The sequence below is a fragment of the Bactrocera oleae genome, chromosome 6, assembly GCF_042242935.1.
Source record: "Bactrocera oleae isolate idBacOlea1 chromosome 6, idBacOlea1, whole genome shotgun sequence".
Taxonomy (NCBI): Eukaryota; Metazoa; Arthropoda; class Insecta; order Diptera; family Tephritidae; genus Bactrocera; species Bactrocera oleae.
The window spans coordinates 7,923,842-7,941,026 of record NC_091540.1 but is presented as its reverse complement, the minus strand read 5'-3'; the positions used below and the strand labels follow the sequence as shown (position 1 = coordinate 7,941,026).

The 17,185-nt window shown below is 34.1% G+C and overlaps 6 protein-coding genes across 8 annotated transcripts; 3 read left to right on the top strand and 3 right to left on the bottom strand.

Annotated features, from left to right (window-relative positions):
• Nucleotides 1-133: 133 nt before the first annotated feature.
• On the top strand, nucleotides 134-1,540 carry Ufd1 (ubiquitin fusion-degradation 1-like). Its single transcript, XM_014233846.3, has 5 exons — nucleotides 134-268; nucleotides 333-459; nucleotides 536-963; nucleotides 1,034-1,213; nucleotides 1,272-1,540. Exons 1-5 carry the CDS (start codon nucleotides 266-268, stop codon nucleotides 1,434-1,436), a joined length of 903 nt encoding a protein of 300 aa, XP_014089321.1. The 5' UTR covers nucleotides 134-265; the 3' UTR covers nucleotides 1,437-1,540.
• On the bottom strand, nucleotides 1,503-2,729 carry mRpL2 (mitochondrial ribosomal protein L2). Its single transcript, XM_014233847.3, has 3 exons — nucleotides 2,115-2,729; nucleotides 1,838-2,050; nucleotides 1,503-1,766 (listed from the first exon to the last, which is right to left on the bottom strand). The coding sequence occupies exons 1-3, from the start codon at nucleotides 2,596-2,598 to the stop codon at nucleotides 1,561-1,563; spliced, it is 903 nt and encodes a 300-aa protein (XP_014089322.1). The 5' UTR covers nucleotides 2,599-2,729; the 3' UTR covers nucleotides 1,503-1,560.
• Nucleotides 2,730-3,058: 329 nt separating this feature from the next.
• On the bottom strand, nucleotides 3,059-4,258 carry LOC138857880 (uncharacterized). Its single transcript, XM_070111933.1, has one exon. It carries the CDS (start codon nucleotides 3,805-3,807, stop codon nucleotides 3,076-3,078), a length of 732 nt encoding a protein of 243 aa, XP_069968034.1. The 5' UTR covers nucleotides 3,808-4,258; the 3' UTR covers nucleotides 3,059-3,075.
• On the top strand, nucleotides 3,488-10,566 carry FoxK (forkhead box K). Of its 3 annotated transcripts, none has more exons than XM_070111929.1 (9): nucleotides 3,488-3,630; nucleotides 4,724-6,113; nucleotides 6,429-6,889; nucleotides 7,757-7,857; nucleotides 7,933-8,153; nucleotides 8,219-8,403; nucleotides 8,474-8,569; nucleotides 8,652-8,721; nucleotides 9,530-10,566. In XM_070111929.1, the coding sequence occupies exons 2-9, from the start codon at nucleotides 5,338-5,340 to the stop codon at nucleotides 9,903-9,905; spliced, it is 2,286 nt and encodes a 761-aa protein (XP_069968030.1). In that variant the 5' UTR covers nucleotides 3,488-3,630; nucleotides 4,724-5,337; the 3' UTR covers nucleotides 9,906-10,566. The 3 variants fall into 3 exon arrangements, with proteins under 3 accessions (XP_069968030.1, XP_069968029.1, XP_069968031.1); XM_070111928.1 differs by lacking the exon at nucleotides 3,488-3,630 and adding an exon at nucleotides 4,363-4,504; XM_070111930.1 differs by lacking the exon at nucleotides 3,488-3,630 and adding an exon at nucleotides 4,364-4,504 and having other exon boundaries at nucleotides 9,533-10,566.
• A 1,776-nt stretch (nucleotides 10,567-12,342) lies between these two features.
• LOC106616877 (apoptosis-inducing factor 3) lies at nucleotides 12,343-15,152 on the bottom strand. The gene is made up of 2 exons (XM_014233788.3): nucleotides 14,081-15,152; nucleotides 12,343-13,358 (listed from the first exon to the last, which is right to left on the bottom strand). Exons 1-2 carry the CDS (start codon nucleotides 14,957-14,959, stop codon nucleotides 12,600-12,602), a joined length of 1,638 nt encoding a protein of 545 aa, XP_014089263.2. The 5' UTR covers nucleotides 14,960-15,152; the 3' UTR covers nucleotides 12,343-12,599.
• A 324-nt stretch (nucleotides 15,153-15,476) lies between these two features.
• Sod1 (Superoxide dismutase 1) lies at nucleotides 15,477-17,157 on the top strand. Its single transcript, XM_014233822.3, has 3 exons — nucleotides 15,477-15,697; nucleotides 16,446-16,664; nucleotides 16,729-17,157. Exons 1-3 carry the CDS (start codon nucleotides 15,632-15,634, stop codon nucleotides 16,903-16,905), a joined length of 462 nt encoding a protein of 153 aa, XP_014089297.3. The 5' UTR covers nucleotides 15,477-15,631; the 3' UTR covers nucleotides 16,906-17,157.
• Nucleotides 17,158-17,185: the final 28 nt, after the last annotated feature.

Below are 17,185 nucleotides of genomic sequence, written 5' to 3'. Positions count from 1 at the left end.
ACTTAGCTGAATTAAACAAAGCTTAATACATATTGAAAATTAAACTTCATAGAACGGAATACCTGTTTAAGTCTGGAACTTATAAACATTTACATTTTAAATATTTAATTATATTTACTTCTCCTGGATAATTGTGAATGGCAAAGTTAAATTTGAGAGCAGCAGCATTGTGAGTAGCAATAAATGACAGCTCGTTTTGTAAACAAAGTAAAAACAATAACAGCGAGTCATTGCAAAATTTTTGAGCTGCGTACGATATATAAAAATGGTAAATATTTCAATAATTACACATATAAACAATATCTAAAATAACTTATTTTTTGCTGTCGCAGTTTCATTTTAACGGTTTCAATATGGAATTCCTGGATAATGGTCGCAGCTTCCAGGAAACATACAAGTGCTTCCCTGTGGCCATGTTGCCCGGCAACGAAAGAGAAGATTTAGAACGTGGTGGCAAAAGTAGGTCTTTAATTTAACACACATAAATGCGAGCATATTAGAGTAATCTTTTCTTGAATGTATGTATGTACAATAGTAATAATGCCACCATCAGCATTAGATGTGCTAACACGCCACAACGTTGAATATCCAATGCTCTTCAAGTTGACGAATCGTGCGCAAAAACGCACAACACATGCTGGTGTACTAGAATTCGTTGCCGAAGAAGGTAAATGCTATTTACCTTTGTGGATGATGCAAAATCTTTTGCTTACGGAAGGTTGCCCTGTTCGCATCGAAAGCGTCAGCTTGCCAGTAGCAACCTTTTCAAAGTTTCAACCACAAAGCACTGATTTCTTAGATATTACGAATCCCAAAGCTGTATTAGAGAATGCTCTACGTAATTTCGCTTGTCTTACCACCGGTGATGTAATTGCTATCAAATATAATAAGAAAGTTTATGAATTATGTGTGTTAGAAACGCGTCCTGGTAATGCTGTCAGCATTATTGAGTGTGATATGAATGTAAGTTCTTTGTCAAATTTATATGTATATCTAATTTAAAAAGACAAATACTATTAATAATAATACCTAGGTGGAATTCGAAGCTGCTATAGGATACGAACCTAACAAACTTAAAACTGAAGAGCCCCCTGTAGAGGAACCACAAGATCATGTTATGGAGGAAGTAGTTGAAACATTTAAAGGTTCCGGTGTACGTTTGGATGGTAAGAAAAAGAAAGATAATCAGCTAGACACGCCTGTAATTAAAAGGGTAGGTTTAGAAAGTTTTGTAATAAAACCGATATGCTTTAAAATCTTCGTTGCTGCAGGTACTCGCTCGTGGTGTACCCGATTACGATTACAAGTTTGGATACTTAAAATTTGACCGTTCTATCAAACCAATCAACGAACGTATTCCTAAAAAAGACGGTGAAGAAGATGAGCCAGAGACTTTCCATGGTCAAGGTTTTTCAATGAAGACACGCAAATTGTAAACTTATATTACGTTATTTATACTAACATAGTTTAGAAAACCTTTTCGAAAAACAATGCAAAATAAATTTGTTCATTAAACTTTAATAATCATAGAACTCCAAAATGCTCTATTATTCAATACATTTACAAATTCAAAGTTAATTTAATTACTTCGTCTTTTTGCTGGGGCGGTGGTGATGTGAGAGACATTGCCGGTAATTTGCGTATTTTTCGGCCATGTTTACCTTCTTTTCGTTTCCACAAACCGGAACGTGGACGATTACCTAGTTGACGCATTCGTTGTGCGCTTCCAATATGTTCTTTATTGTGCTCAACATTGGATAGACGACCTATGTTATATAAACACGTTTAACACATAAAAAAATTGTTATAAATAATTATATTGAGGTAAATGTCTTACCAACTGTAGCCATACACGTACGATCATATGCAAATTCTCGTTTTGATGGTAACTGAACGACGACTTTATCATCAAATTTCCGTAAAATGGTGCCAAAAGTACCTGCGGCATGTATCAAGTGAAATGGATAGCCGGGATTTTTCTCCAGGTTATGTATGCGTGTGCCAACTGGTAAAGCACCAAGGGGGTAGGCATCTCCTTCATTTGGGCGTACTGTAATATACGTAAAGTTATGTATATCATACGTATATACTACGTATTCGACAAGTTTACTCACCAGGTATACGCGGTATAAATCGGGATGTTCTTATGATGTCACCAACTTTCATATTTTCTGTTGCTAGTATGTATTTAAGTTCATCTCCTACGCCAACAAGTGCCACCTTTGCAGTGCGACAACCATCATCGATTATTTCTATCACAAGCTCCTCTTGTGGTGGTCCTTCCATTGGCCCATCCCGTACCCATTTCACCCAATGGAATTTCTGTTTTATTCCACCACCTATGCCTTTAGCCACCAAGCGTCCGGACTCTGGATCACGCCCTGCTAAATGTGTGATTTTCAATGGTTTTATGGTGTATTCTTCAGGGTAGTGCACCACACGTCGGAATTGATGACCAGCACCTGGTTTCGGCTTTTCTACCACCTTGCACTTTCCACGAACTTGAATACAAGCAGTCACAATACTGCCATTGTTTATTAGCTGATGCCGGGAAGCGTTTAAGGTAAAATTAGCCAACAAACGCGTTAAGTTATTCATTTTTTTATATAATAGAAATATGAAGGGAATCGGTTGCTGTTTATCCAGCGGTCTTAAATGTGTCCAAATGGGGGTGATCAGATGTTTATAAACACGGTTGTATTATTGCGCAAATTTTAAATTGACGATTATATTTACCAAAAACTATTTTTATGAATATGTCATTCCACTCAATAAATATTCAAAAATATACGTATATTTATCTATTTTTTTTTTATATTATATTCAGTTTTTTTTAGAATCTGTCTTATTAATAAAATGACAATAACTAAATTTGCTGACAAAAACAATAATGTTGAAGCACAATGCAATGCAAAATATTTTATAAAAATGAAGGTGAAATCATTTCAATCGAAAGGGGAGATCTAACGAATAATATCGTTTTAGTCTCCTACTTTGTTGACTATTATCCAGCAGTTGGATCGCGAGTACTATTTATTTTATAACAAAAATATATATATAAGCAGAAAAATTATATCAATTCTTAAAAGCGGTCATAATATTGGCTAAAAATTGCTTTACTTCAGAATTCTGCAATAGAGCACGTTTTTTGCCACTCAAAACCATACCTAAGATATCTGGGCATTTCTCTTTATCACGGGAGTACACATCTCGACCGTCCATTTCATCACCACCGCCACCACTACCATCCTCCACGCCGGGGGATAAGCATAAAGCACCGGCGCTTCCACTATGCGCTGCACTACCAGCCGACGTTTGCACTACGTTACCCACCAATGTTCCCTGTGCTTTGTGACGTTTGTTTCTGCGAGTTTTTCCGCCATCTTCAGCACTTATTTGCATTTGTGTCAGCGATTGTGTTTGTATTTTGGTGGTGTTTTTGTCCGTTCGCTTTTGATAGGGTCTTCGTGTTTTGGCTGGTTCTTTCTGTTGTTGTTTCTCTTTCCTTTTCGATGTTGATGTCGGCGCTGTGACGTCGTTTACTGTCGAATTCACGTTCACGTTTGCTGATTGCGGTGCTGGCGCTGGTGCTGCAGTTGTCACTGTTTCTCGTGCTGTATTCCCAGAAGGGTGAGTAATTATTTTTGTTTGTTGCGGTTCTATGTGGAGTTCCTGCTCTTGTTGAAGACGTCGTTTCACGTGCAAATTTAGACGCTCCTTAATAAAGCGACGCGGCTGTGCTTCCGTTTCCGGTATTTGTGGTCCTTCTGTCTTAACAATTTGCAAATTTTCCGGTAATTCGGCCATTGTGTCCCCTTTCACTGCTGTATGTACTATTCCACTTTTCTTTGTGGCTGACAATTGAAAACATTAAACGATATTGGCAATGCTGTAGCAAATAACCCAGCTAACAATTATAAATGGACCAGTTGACAGATTGCAGTGTTAAGAAGCATTTTCCGAACAATTTATAGAATATGGGTAGAAAGTGATTGTTTTGCGTAGTTAAATGCAAAATGTTTAAATGTTGTTATGTATATGTATATTCTAATTGAATTAATATATTTGATCTGTGTTTTCATCTCGCTGAAATTGAAAGGAAAATATTAGTTGGGTAGTGCAATTTGCTCGTCTCCACCACCTTGCCGCGCATGACACTTTGCGCATATGTTTACTAAATCGCGCTCGTTTTGTTGCGTGCACTGGTATTTGTATTTATTTTTCTTCCACCCTTCCCTCGGTAGTGAAACAGCTCCCTTACACTCTATACAAGTGCGCTATTCTGCAGATGTCATTTGCGTGTGTATTCAGCACAGTGCTGCCAACCATCAGATACACAACACACCCTGTGTTGCCTGTCTTCTCGTTGGTAAGAAGAAACGTGTTTTGTGCAGAATTTTCAGTTCTTCATTTTCGATTTCGGTTTAGAATTTTGTTTGTAAACACGCGTGTGGCAAAAAAATATATATTCAAATCTTGTTGAAAATTAACTTTAACTTTCGTGGTAAGTGTAGTGCATTGAGAATGTTAGGTTTGTTAAATTTAAGAACAAATTGGTGGGGCTACCGCTTATGAGCGCGCTGTTGCTCCCCAAGATTGAAGCGGCTTTTCATTTTCCAATAGATATACGTGTATATGTGTGTTTTTGCCTTTGCTCTGTACCTTCGTTGTGTGTTTTTCAATATTAGTGTTTTTTTTTTTGATTTATTATTCTCGTTCGCAGTTCTGCTCAGCACAACACAAACATACAAACATAAAACGGCAGGGAAAAACAACAACAGTAAGAAAAACAAAAACGACAAAAACAACATAGCAATCAGCCATTAGCCAACAGAGCCTGAGCCGTAGCCGTAGCCATAGCCAGCCAACGAACGACAGAGCCAAAAAATAAAGTGAAATAAATAGAAGAGGGGATGTGAGCTGCAAACGGAACAGGATCGATCGGATGTATTGAAAAGAGAAGTGCGCAAAGCGTGCGGAAAACAATTCAAATTTGGAAAAATCTTTCGAAACGCAGAAAAGGAAAAAACCTTGAGTTTTTATTGTCAAAAGTGACGAATTAAAGTGTTAATATTAGCAACAACGGGACAGTGGCCGAATGTGAATAGTGTGCAAAACGTGCAAGTAAAAAAAATTATATATTTTTTGTTAAAAAAAAGAGGAATTATTATTTTAGTAAGGACAGAAAATTGTGTAGAATAAAAATATAAGAATCATAACAGAAAAACAAACGCACCATAACATAACCAAGCGCAATTGTGGCGTAGCGCTAACACATTTTTTCGTTAGGAAAAAAGTGTAGAAAAAGCAGAATTAAGAAAAAGGCGCCGCATACAAATGGAATTCTTCCCCCACCAACAACAACCACATACAGCTCAGCAAGTGGATGACGGTTCTATATCCGGCCCGGCAACCAATATAAATACTATCAGTAGTAACAACAACAACAACAACAACATAAACAACGTTCGTAGCACAAACAATACCCCGCCCACCTCAAACACATTAAATAGTGCAGCAACAACGGACACCGTCGACGCTGCAACTGTAGCCATCGCCAAGGATATGCTCCAGTTGCATCATGGCAGTGGTGCGATACTAACAAATAATAACACGAGTAACAGCAGTAATAATAATAATACTAATAGCGCAGCCTTAGAGGCCATGAATACATCAACATCATCTAACGCCAACACCAATTCGGTAGTAGTTGCAGCTAGTAGTGGCAACAGTACAACCAATAGTGGTGTCGGTCCTAATGTAGGCGCCAATCTGAATACCAATCACCCACCTGCCCATGCCTCAACCGCCAGTAATGCGGGCGGCGGTGCATCAAACGTTTTAACTGCACCTGACAACGCGCTCGGTTTTCTAAAATACGACCAGGAATTGTTATACATCACCGAGCCATGTACTATTATTGGACGAAACTCATCAACATCGCATGTACACTTTCATGTAGCCGAAAACAATTTGGTGTCGAGAAAGCATTTTCAGGTTCATTACGATGGAGATGCACGTGACTTTTTTGTGCAGTGTTTAAGTAAAAATGGCATTTTCGTCGATGATTTTTTGCAGCGACGAAATGCTGATCCGCTTCGATTACCTAACAGGTTAGTTAAGCGCCATATTTAATATTGAACCTATTACATGTGTATCTATACCTAAATATATTAAATACCATATTTCTGAAAAGCGCGGAAAATTATTGCATGATGAAATTTATCAACTATGTGCATATGTATTTGTTTGTATAAATAGTTGTTATTCCATAATTTTTTCTAGTTCTCCGAACTATGAGCAAATAGTGGAAAACGCAACTTATCTTTAAAAATGCGTTTTATCTTTAAAAATTCAGAATTAAAAATTTTAAATTTTTTTTATTTTATTTTATTAGAAAGTTATCTAATACAAATTTACTTTTTCAGCTGTTACTTTCGCTTTCCCAGCACCGAGATTCGCATACAATTCGAGAGTTTTGTACATGGTGGCGCTGTAAATGCTTCTGGCGCGCTAAATAACTTGAACAACAGTGGCATATCGTATCATAACAATAGTCACAACAATGTGGCTGCCCTGCAGAACAATAGTGGATTAGGAGGAGGTGGCGGCAGCGGCAGCGGCGGCGGTGGTGGTGGAAGCGGAGGTTGTGCTCAATTCATTATTTCGCCTGCGCCTCCCGATGATCACCAGCATCCGCATGCGTCGTCTGGACCAACATCGCATGCCTCAACACATGTATCTCATCACCATCAACCGCATGTGTCCTCTAGTGCTGTGTCATCGTCAACACATCTTCTGCCGAATATGGATAATTCAAATGTGTATTCACCACTCAAAATATCCATACCGAAGAAGGAGCAGAAGAGCCCATATCTATCACCAACTGGCAAGTGGAATTTGTACTGTTTCTTATTCAAACACAAATGTGTATGCATTTGCATAAGTACACACTGAGAGAAAATTAATTGCATATTATAGCAAATGCGTACAGTATAGCATTAGATTTAATTACGTTTCAGAAAAAATTACAATTCGATTATTATCATTTTTTTTTTAATATTTGTTTTGCTATTATGTACTGGCATACAAACTTTATTACATTACACTTGACGCAGTGTAAACAAATGAAAAAAACAAAAACATTGAAATGTGAAACAAAGCGCCGCTTTGTGTGCACACTAAAAAAACGAATCAGAACAAAACAAAAAGCAAATATTATCTGCAAAAGCGCACTAATGTCGTATTTACATACAATTACATGTACACATGCGAATTTTTATGCTACCTTCTACCATTTTTTTTATTACAAAATGCGTACACAAATGCGTAATTATGTCTTGTGCAAATTTTTTTAATTGCAAACGTTGCACGTGGCTCTAAATTAATTTTAGAAATCTACCAACAACAACACGAACATGTGAATGAGGTTATAACTCTCTTACGTCATTAAATAGCCGGAAATGTGTTGTGTAGAGGTTGTAACATGTAAACATTTCCAAAAAATTATGACACAAAATAGCTTTTGCAAATGCATACTAGTAAAAAAAAACATACAACTGTATTTAATTATTATTTTATTTTAAAAGTCCATTATCTACGATATTATTTCATCATTATTTATTAATTACACTTTAAAACGGTAGCAAAATAAAGAAAATTTATTTTTATGTAATAAGTATTAACAAATAACATATAACCGGTTAGTGACGATTGCAATAGCTTTAAAATAATTTTTAATGTTATACTTTTACAGGTACAATAAGTGCTGCAAATAGTTGTCCAGCCAGCCCACGACAAGGTTTTCATCAGAACCAAGCCAATTATAACAACTATACCAACAACAATTTACAAAACGTAAAATTTACAACAACCATAAATTGTACAAATTAATTATTCAATATATTTAATGACGCGAAATTTTCTTTTCAGCAAGACCTATTCCAAACACCATCAACAGCTAGCTATAACCACAATGAGAAACCACCATATAGCTATGCTCAGTTGATTGTGCAAGCTATATCCGCAGCACCGGATAAACAATTGACACTTTCTGGCATTTATTCATTTATAGTCAAGCATTATCCGTACTATCGTAAAGAAACAAACAAGGGTTGGCAAAACTCCATACGCCATAATCTCAGTTTGAATAGGTAAACCTTTAAATAGGCATTGTATGAACCGTACGCACATGTCCTCCATTTACTTCTATTTATAGGTATTTCATTAAAGTTGCGCGCTCTCAAGATGAGCCGGGCAAAGGCAGTTTCTGGCGTATTGATCCTGATAGTGGCGCCAAGTTGATTGATCACAGCTACAAGAAACGGCGTCAACGTAGCAGCCAAGGTTTTCGCCCAACATATGGTATGCCACGTTCGGCACCAGTCTCACCGAGTCATATGGGTATGCAGAATTTCGTATATATTTTTTCAATAATTCTTTATTAACATTTTTTTGTATTATAACAATGCAGACAATTCGCGTGAGAGTTCACCACTGCAGGATTTCGTTTTACAATCGGCACCTGGATCGCCGGGCATGTCTATTGAGCAACGCGCAGCCGATGGTGGTAATAAGTCAACTAGCAAGCGATAGCGCGTTTGTTTTTCTTTTAGTATAATTACAATAAAATAATGTGCGTTGAATTGCAGATATTATGTACAACAACACAACTCAGAATATGCACCAATCGACGGCTAACAATTCCCACAATCAATACAAGTAATTTTTATTTGGTTTTCAATATTTTTTTATTGTATATTGTATCAATATATTTGTTTTAGTTCTTACTATATGAAAAACTGAAAGCATTGACTTCTCTGGCATAATACTTTTTTTTATACCCTGAACAAATTAAATTAAGTTTGCCATGCAGTTTGTAACACTCAGCAGAAAACGTCGGAGACCCTATCTATTATATATAATATATACTTGTATAAATGGCATGACGAGCTGAGTCGATTTAGCCATGTCCGACTGTCTGTCTGTATATACACGAACTGAGGGACTACAGTTTTTGAGATATCGATCTGAAACTGTGCTCTCGTCCTTTTCTCCCCAAGAAGTTGTTTATTTGTAGGCGCCGACGATATCTTGCCACTATAGCATATATGTGTGCATATAGCTGCCATACAAACTGTGCGATCAAAAATATGTATTTGCATGGAAAAATTTTTTATTTGAAAAGATATCTCTTTAGACTATAGAATGAAGGGTATTATAGAATCGGCTCCACCGAACTTAACTACTTTTCTTGTTACTGTGTAATATTTAAGTTTCTAAACGCTTTCTTCGTGCTAACTTTTCTGTGGCAACATTTTAAAAATAACTGATTTTGTTATTATATATTATTCATTGTTAATACTCATTAAAACGACTTTCATCTCTGAATAGTCGTTACATTCAAGTTAGCACCAATCTTACACTTTATATATTTAGTAATTTATTAATTAAAAAAAAATTTAAACTCAGCTCCATTAGAAACTCTCTTGGCGCATATACTCATTTGTAAAAAAAAAATCATTTCCAGCAGTAGCGGAAGTCCATACTATGTTTCAAATCAAAATTCAACTATTGGCAGTGTACAGCAGCAACAACAACAACAACATCTACACAATGAGAGTGGAGTGACCATTGGTGGTGGCAGCGGCAACGGTGTTGGTGCCTTGATAGCGCTCAAACGTAATCATGCTATGGCAGCTGGGGCACAACAACAACAACAACAGCATCAACATCAAGTGCAAACATTGCATCCCGACATTATATACGAGGAAATGCCAACTGATTACAGTGGTAATATGGAATCTGGCGATGAAGGTTGCAGTATTGGCGGTGGTAATGGCGCCAGCAGCAGCGCTACTTGTGACGCTTCCAAACGCCCCAAATATATATCCGAAGTACTCTGATATGTTGCTGTGTCCGTTTCAGTTTCTTCTAATGTTTGCAAGTAATTAAAAAACAAAAAAAAAAAGAATTCTACAAAGAACAAAAGAATGCAAAATATTAGATATTTAACTAATGACAAAGATTTGCCACACCATAATACCCCATACACATACACATACAACAAATTAAAAAAAAAAATAAACCTAAAGCACACAAAAGTTTAAATTTGCTATAAATGAAAAATGTAAAATGCGTAAACCAATTCGGAAATATGTAATACTTTTAACAGACAAATCAGCAATGTGTAAAACACTTCATCTTTGTGTTTTTTGTTTTTTTTTTTTGTTTATCAATCCTTCAGTATACGAAGACCATATTCAACCATTTCCACATTCAAAGGCAAATTGTCTATGAAACCTTGTATCAAGCTTTTAATAGTAAATAACTGTCTACAAATAGTAAACAGCGCTTTTGATGATTTACATGAATTTTAAATTTCGCTCGAAATGTCTTCTTTCATCTAAATTGACTGCAAGTATTAGATAAGTTCTATTTAATTATAATTAATACAAATACAATATATTTCTGAATTGGACTAAAGCGACATTAGAAAACCATAGTGGGTCAGAAAGTAGTAGAAGACATAATATAATAGCAGACACATTCACACACAAAACAAAATTGAGAAACATGTAAAACCAACATTACGATGAAGATATAGTAAATGAAAACTGTAAATCGGTATCACAAGAAAAAAATTAGAAACGCATGAAGCCAACGCAACCAAGAAACATAAACAACTTTATTACTATTATAACCCATCGGTATATTGAATTTGACAAGCAAAGTATGTGAACAAAAATAATAGTTTTATTGTTTTTAATCTTTCTAAAAAATATGAATATACAAACTACCTATATTGCTTTAATATTTGTTGTTGTAATGATTTACGCGTTTAACGATTATCAAAATTGTAGCCCTAGCATACTGTATAGATGTACTTGTATACTCTGGACGAATTCAATATGCTTGATGATGCTATATATTATACTAGAATGAATGGGAGTAAAAAATAACAAAAAAACAAAAAGTTATAAAATGCAAAATGCAAACAAAAAAATATATATAAACAACAAAAAAAGTAAAATCAAATTTAAAAAATTGTAAACTAATGAAAGTAGTACATTTTAAATGATGGGAAAAATAATTACTTAATATGCAAGTAATAAATAATAATGCTAAAAAAAAAAAATGAAGCAGCATATTTGGCAGAAAGCCTAGACGTTGTATACAAAACAAAAGCAAAGCTAGTAAGTTAAAGCAAAATAAATGAATCATAGTTGTGTGGCAACTGTAAAGGAGCAAAAGAATTAATTACCTATCTCTACATACCTACAATTATATCGAACCTAAATCTAGAAAAACAAATTACAACTAATACAAAGAAAGTTAATTTAAATTTAAAAAAAAATATATATTATAAAACAAGTAAACAAAAAGAAACCGCTACAAACAAATTTATGGTAAAGATAAATGTATAATGATGATTGCACTTTATTTCTATTATAATAAAGAAAACTCCATTTCAATGTTTGGACAAAATGTGTATTGAGAAAAAATACAAAGAATATAGATAATCTCTGTGTATTCTTCAATCTTCAAAATATCAATGTAAAATATGCTGTTTTGACTTGTTTACATTTTTTCTTCGCAAATTCTAGTGTAGTTTACTGATATGAACAAGTTAATCAAACATTAAGAGTTCAGTTACAATCAGGGTTGCAAATAATGCATTGCAAGAATAATTGAATTACATTTTTTTTTGTTGTCCCAAATGTGTGATTCAAAAAACAAACAAAAATTGTTAATCCCAAAAACCGAATTAAAATTTAAAAATAAATACGGGTTTGAAAAGAAAAAAATTATCCCAAGCATATAATTAAGATATAAAAAAGAAATGGTTTTAGCACAAACATTTTTTCGCAGTGCTCGCATAAAGCCATTATTTTCAATACTTTAGAGCACTGGTCGGCAAACTTACAAATTCAAATGTTTTCTATTTTATCAATTTTTAATTCTAATTTTGGTATTAAAAATTAAATGTTCAAGTTTTACCATTAAATTAAAAAATAAAATTTACAATTTTTAATATCAAACATTTTTGATTACAAATTAGATTTTGAGATTACAAATTAAAAATTGTCTTGGTTTAAAAATTTGATTTTTTTATTAAAATTTAAAAATCATATTGGTTTAAAAATTAGATTTTGAGATTAAAAATTAAAAAATTTAAAATTTAGTTCCAAAATCGGAATTAAAAATTGAAAATTTGATTTTAATTCCAACAACATGGATCAAAAATTGGAAATATCCGATTCCGAATGTTGTGCGAAATCCGCAACCCTGGTTACAATTTAGAAAAAATGTGATGACTAGCCTAAAAACGTACAACACAAATTAAAGTTCGAAATTTCATTTTTATTAAATTAAAACGTTTTAAACATCAGTGTTTTTCAATAAATATTAAAGTATTTTAGCGTAGCAAATACATATGAATACAATATGTTTAAAGCAGGATTTGTTTGAAAATGAAGTCTGGTATTTCTGGTTATTGTATGAAAACATGTGAATGTGCCTTATGGAAAAACAACCAAAACGACTGCGAATGAAGAACAATTAGTAAAAGCATTAAATATAAGCAAAAAATTATTATTTCAACAATCACAACGTGTACGTCGCGTATCGAGCAATTGTTCCATCCATTGATGTGGATTGGACTTGTCTACAATCTCAGAACGATGTAGTCGTTTCCCTTGTGACAACAATTCACAAAATTTAACCACCGTAGCATCGTAACCGCAAGTGTTAACACATGAGACATTACCATCGCGATCGAACAAATATGCCACATATTTTAAACGTTTTAAATCACCGTGTATGGAAGTTTCATATATACTACCAACACCAGCATGCAAAAACGATGCACCGAAGAGGTATATATTAAAAAATGGTACTACGCGTAGTTCTTGTATATGACCAGCCATATTTATGGCAGCCACATAACCATGATATTGTGCCACTTGAGAATGTTTAACGTTTTTTCTTTGATTATCATTCGAGAGAAGTGGTGCATTGGCGATATCACCACCCACATAGATGTTTGGCACCGGTGTCATTAAATTCATGTCCGTATCAATTGTGCCATCAGCATTTATCGGTAAGCTCGAGTCGATTAACCAAGTAGTATTAGGTATTACACCCACAGCAATGATTAATACGTCGCACGGATATTTATAACCATCAGTAGTTCTGATTTCGGAGATTCGAATGCCATCATCGCTTATTATTTCTTTAATTCTGCTTTCCATTTTCATTTGGACACCCTTTTCGCGGTATAACTGCAATAAGCGCTCACCGATATCACTGCCAACCGTGCTCTCTAGTGGATATTTCGTATTACTAATCAGTACACTCTGTTGACATTGAAATGATGATAAGTATTTTATAAGTTATAATTATGGAATTATGGGTAGGTAGAATTTTTTGCTATTTCTTAAAGTATAATATTTTAGAAATATGCTCTAAAATTCTTAAGTAAATCTGACAAATACTTTTCGAGTTATTCGATATTTAGCAGAGGTTTCTGGGGCGTTCTGGAACGTTCGTGTAAAACTTCAAATGCGTTTTTCTCGGAACTATTTTTTTGAACTGGTGACCACTGTAGCTCAAAAACAGCTCGGTAGATTTCAATAAAACAGCTTTGTCAAAACATGAAAAAAAACTAGCTGATCGAGAGATTTTTTTTTTTTGAATTTTGAATTTTCATATACCATCAACTTGTTTTTTTTTCCGAAAACCCATCATGTTAATTAAAAAAGGTTCGATCAGTCATTATATTATCTATTAATAAAATTAATTTCGTTTGTCCGATTGATTTTAGATTTTAGATGAGTATCAAAGTATTAGTGATGGGCACCGCAAGCAGCTTCGGTTGGAACTGAATTAACACAAAGTCATTACTTAAAAAAAAAAAAATTTAATTTCTGTCAAGTCAAGTCCAAACCTTAGTTAATAATGCTATGTTTTTTCTTTTTAAAAATAAAATAATTTACTTGCAAAAAACATATTCTTAATTGCCAAATTTTTATGTTTCTGTCTACACCTAACCCCTAATATTATTAAATGCTATACTCACCGATTTTATTTTGCCTACTATAGAGGACACAAATTCCAAATTAATGAAACCGCCTCCTACACATACTAAATTAGTTTTTGGTTTTAACACATGCATTATTGTTTGGAGATCTTTATAGTCATGTATGGAGAAGACATTTCTTAAATCAGTACCGTTAATACCCAATCTACTTGGCTTCGAACCAGTCGCAATGAAAAGTTTATCATATATAATTAGTTCTTCATTGGAACAGCTAATTGTTCTCATGGCTGTATCCAATTTAGTTGCATCCACACCCAATATAAGCTCAATATTATTTCGCTGATAAAAATCGGTATCGCGAAAATGCAAATCAGCTATATCTATTTGCCATGCTTTTGATAGTGGTGTACGGTCGTAAGGTAAAGTATCTTCCCGACACAATATTATTATGCGTCCTGTGTAGCCCTCTTGACGTAATGTTTCAGCGCATGTAGCTGTTGCAATTCCACCGCCTACCAACAGAAATATACGTTCGTCAGCTTTATTGTGTTCCACCATCTCTTTTGTGCGCCGTATCTTATTAAGATCTTTGATTCTCGCACGCACTTTCACTTCGCCGTTTGTAGTTATTTCAACAGGATATGTTGGTAATGAATCTAAACCCGGAAAATCCTCTATATCGCCAGTTCTGATATTATAACAAGAACCATGACGTGAGCATCGAATACGTCCATGTCCTAATACGCCTCTAACCAAAGGCGCCCCTTGATGTGGACACGTCGCTCCGATGGCCCAGATTCGATCGTTTTGACGTATTAACAACAACTTATTGTTTTCGTCAAAGTTGTACTCCTTAACTTCGTCATTATTAATATCCGATTCATTGCAAATTGAAACAAAATCAGTGAATTCAGACATTGTTTGGCGTAAAATCTTTTCAATTAAAGAAATATTTTTCGATTTTTTGGTGCTGTCAAATAAGGTATGTTATTTTAAATTTGAAAATCAACTCTTGACATTTTCAGTTTATAGGAAATTTAGTTCAGGATGATACCGTGATTCAATAATATAGGGTTGTGTCGATAGTCCAAAAACAACAATTAGTCAAAAGTGATTCAAAAATAGATTTTTCAAAAAAACTATACAAAAAAGTTGATTTAACAGTAACACAACCTGTATACCATATAATTGTATCATTTGTGTTACTTTTCTTACACAATCAAAACAGCTTTATTAAAATCTCCATTATTACTAATTAATTTTGATTCATACCATGCACATTACCCAAAAATTAACGAAAGCTTTTTTGTAAAATAATGTGAATGAACTGATTTCAATTAAAGGCTTACAACTTCCTTTATTGCACTTCCGTTATTATTGCGAATTATTGCTCAATAACGCATGCAACCCTACAATTTGCCGTCATTTGTTCCATTTGGATTTCGCCGCAGTTCTGTTAGATTTTGTTTTAATTCATTCGGTCGAAAATCGACTTTCGCACTGTTTCGAACCTGTCGCATTTTATATTTTACTCGACGGACGCGAGTACAATTTATATTAGTAAAAAAATATTGTAAAACACTATTAACAATGCCTGCTAAAGCTGTTAGTGTAATCAACGGTGATGTCAAAGGTACCGTTTACTTTGAGCAGAAGGTAAGGGATCACTTTTATTACTATCTTAATACTTTGAGGGTCCAAGGTCATGGCACCGGCTGACATTGTGAAATCAAAATTGTCAAATCTTTAAGTAATTTGTTTCATATTATAAAAATTAAATAATTAACATAATATGGTGTCTTTTTACATACGCATAACATATATCATATTATATTACAAACAGTTTTTAACTGTATATAGGCATGAGTAAGCATTTTCAGTATAGATTACAAGCTACCAAAAATTTAGACAGGTACATTTAGACAATTATCAGTTTCATTGCGATGTGTTAATACATATGCATATGTATTAAGTAAAAGTGCGGCCGGGTATATGGAATGCGAGACGCCATTGTGGTTAAGAAATAACAACCAATTGAGTGCTTGTTATCAAATTTGTAATAGAATATTCAAATATATATGTAGAACTTATTTTCTGAAGTAGCTTATGAATATTCTAATGCATTGTAATTTTTGCTATCGCCTACTAATAGTATAATCAGAGATATGTAGGACTGTGGCATGCATTATATTGACTATTTAGGTATATATATATATTTTTTTTTATGTTGAATTGTATGATAATTGTATTCCGGATATATTAGCATATTATTTATGTATTTAGCTAAAGTTCATAAGTATACACCTCTATTATAACATGCATTTCTCCTCTACGCAATTCAACATAATTAAATCGGAAGTTATTTACATTTTAATACAGTTGAGAAAATTTTTTTATTTTTAAGGATGAGTCTTCACCCGTAACAGTGACTGGTGAAGTTTCTGGACTTTCTAAGGGTCTTCATGGCTTCCATGTACATGAATTTGGTGATAACACTAACGGCTGCACCTCAGCTGGACCACATTTTAATCCTGCTGGCAAGGAACATGGTGCGCCAACCGATGAAAATCGTCATTTGGGTGATTTGGGCAATATTGAAGCCAGTGGTGCTGGACCAACCAAGGTTTAAAATGAAAAATAATCCAAATTTACTTTAAAATACAATTTTTTTTTTATATTTTCGCTAGGTCAATATCAGCGATAAATTAATAACATTGTTCGGAGCAAATAGCATTGTTGGACGTACTGTTGTTGTGCATGCTGATCCCGATGATTTGGGCAAAGGTGGCCACGAATTGAGCAAATCGACTGGCAACGCTGGTGCACGTCTTGGTTGTGGTGTGATCGGAATTTGCAAGAACTAAGTTTGCTTACTTATGACTTTGCTTAAGTTGGAATTGTGTATGCAGGATAAAACCATGTAATTGCATTAAACATATGGAATATATAGTATATACATATGAACATATTTATATACATATGTTTTAAAATATTATATATCGTAACAAAATTAACTGATTTCTAACTGCATAAGATAACTTAAAGTTATCACTTACTTTTGGGTATAATTAGCATCTATAACGTTACAAATAAAATATATGTGGTGAATTGGAAAATCGTTTACTCTTTGATTTATTCATACTA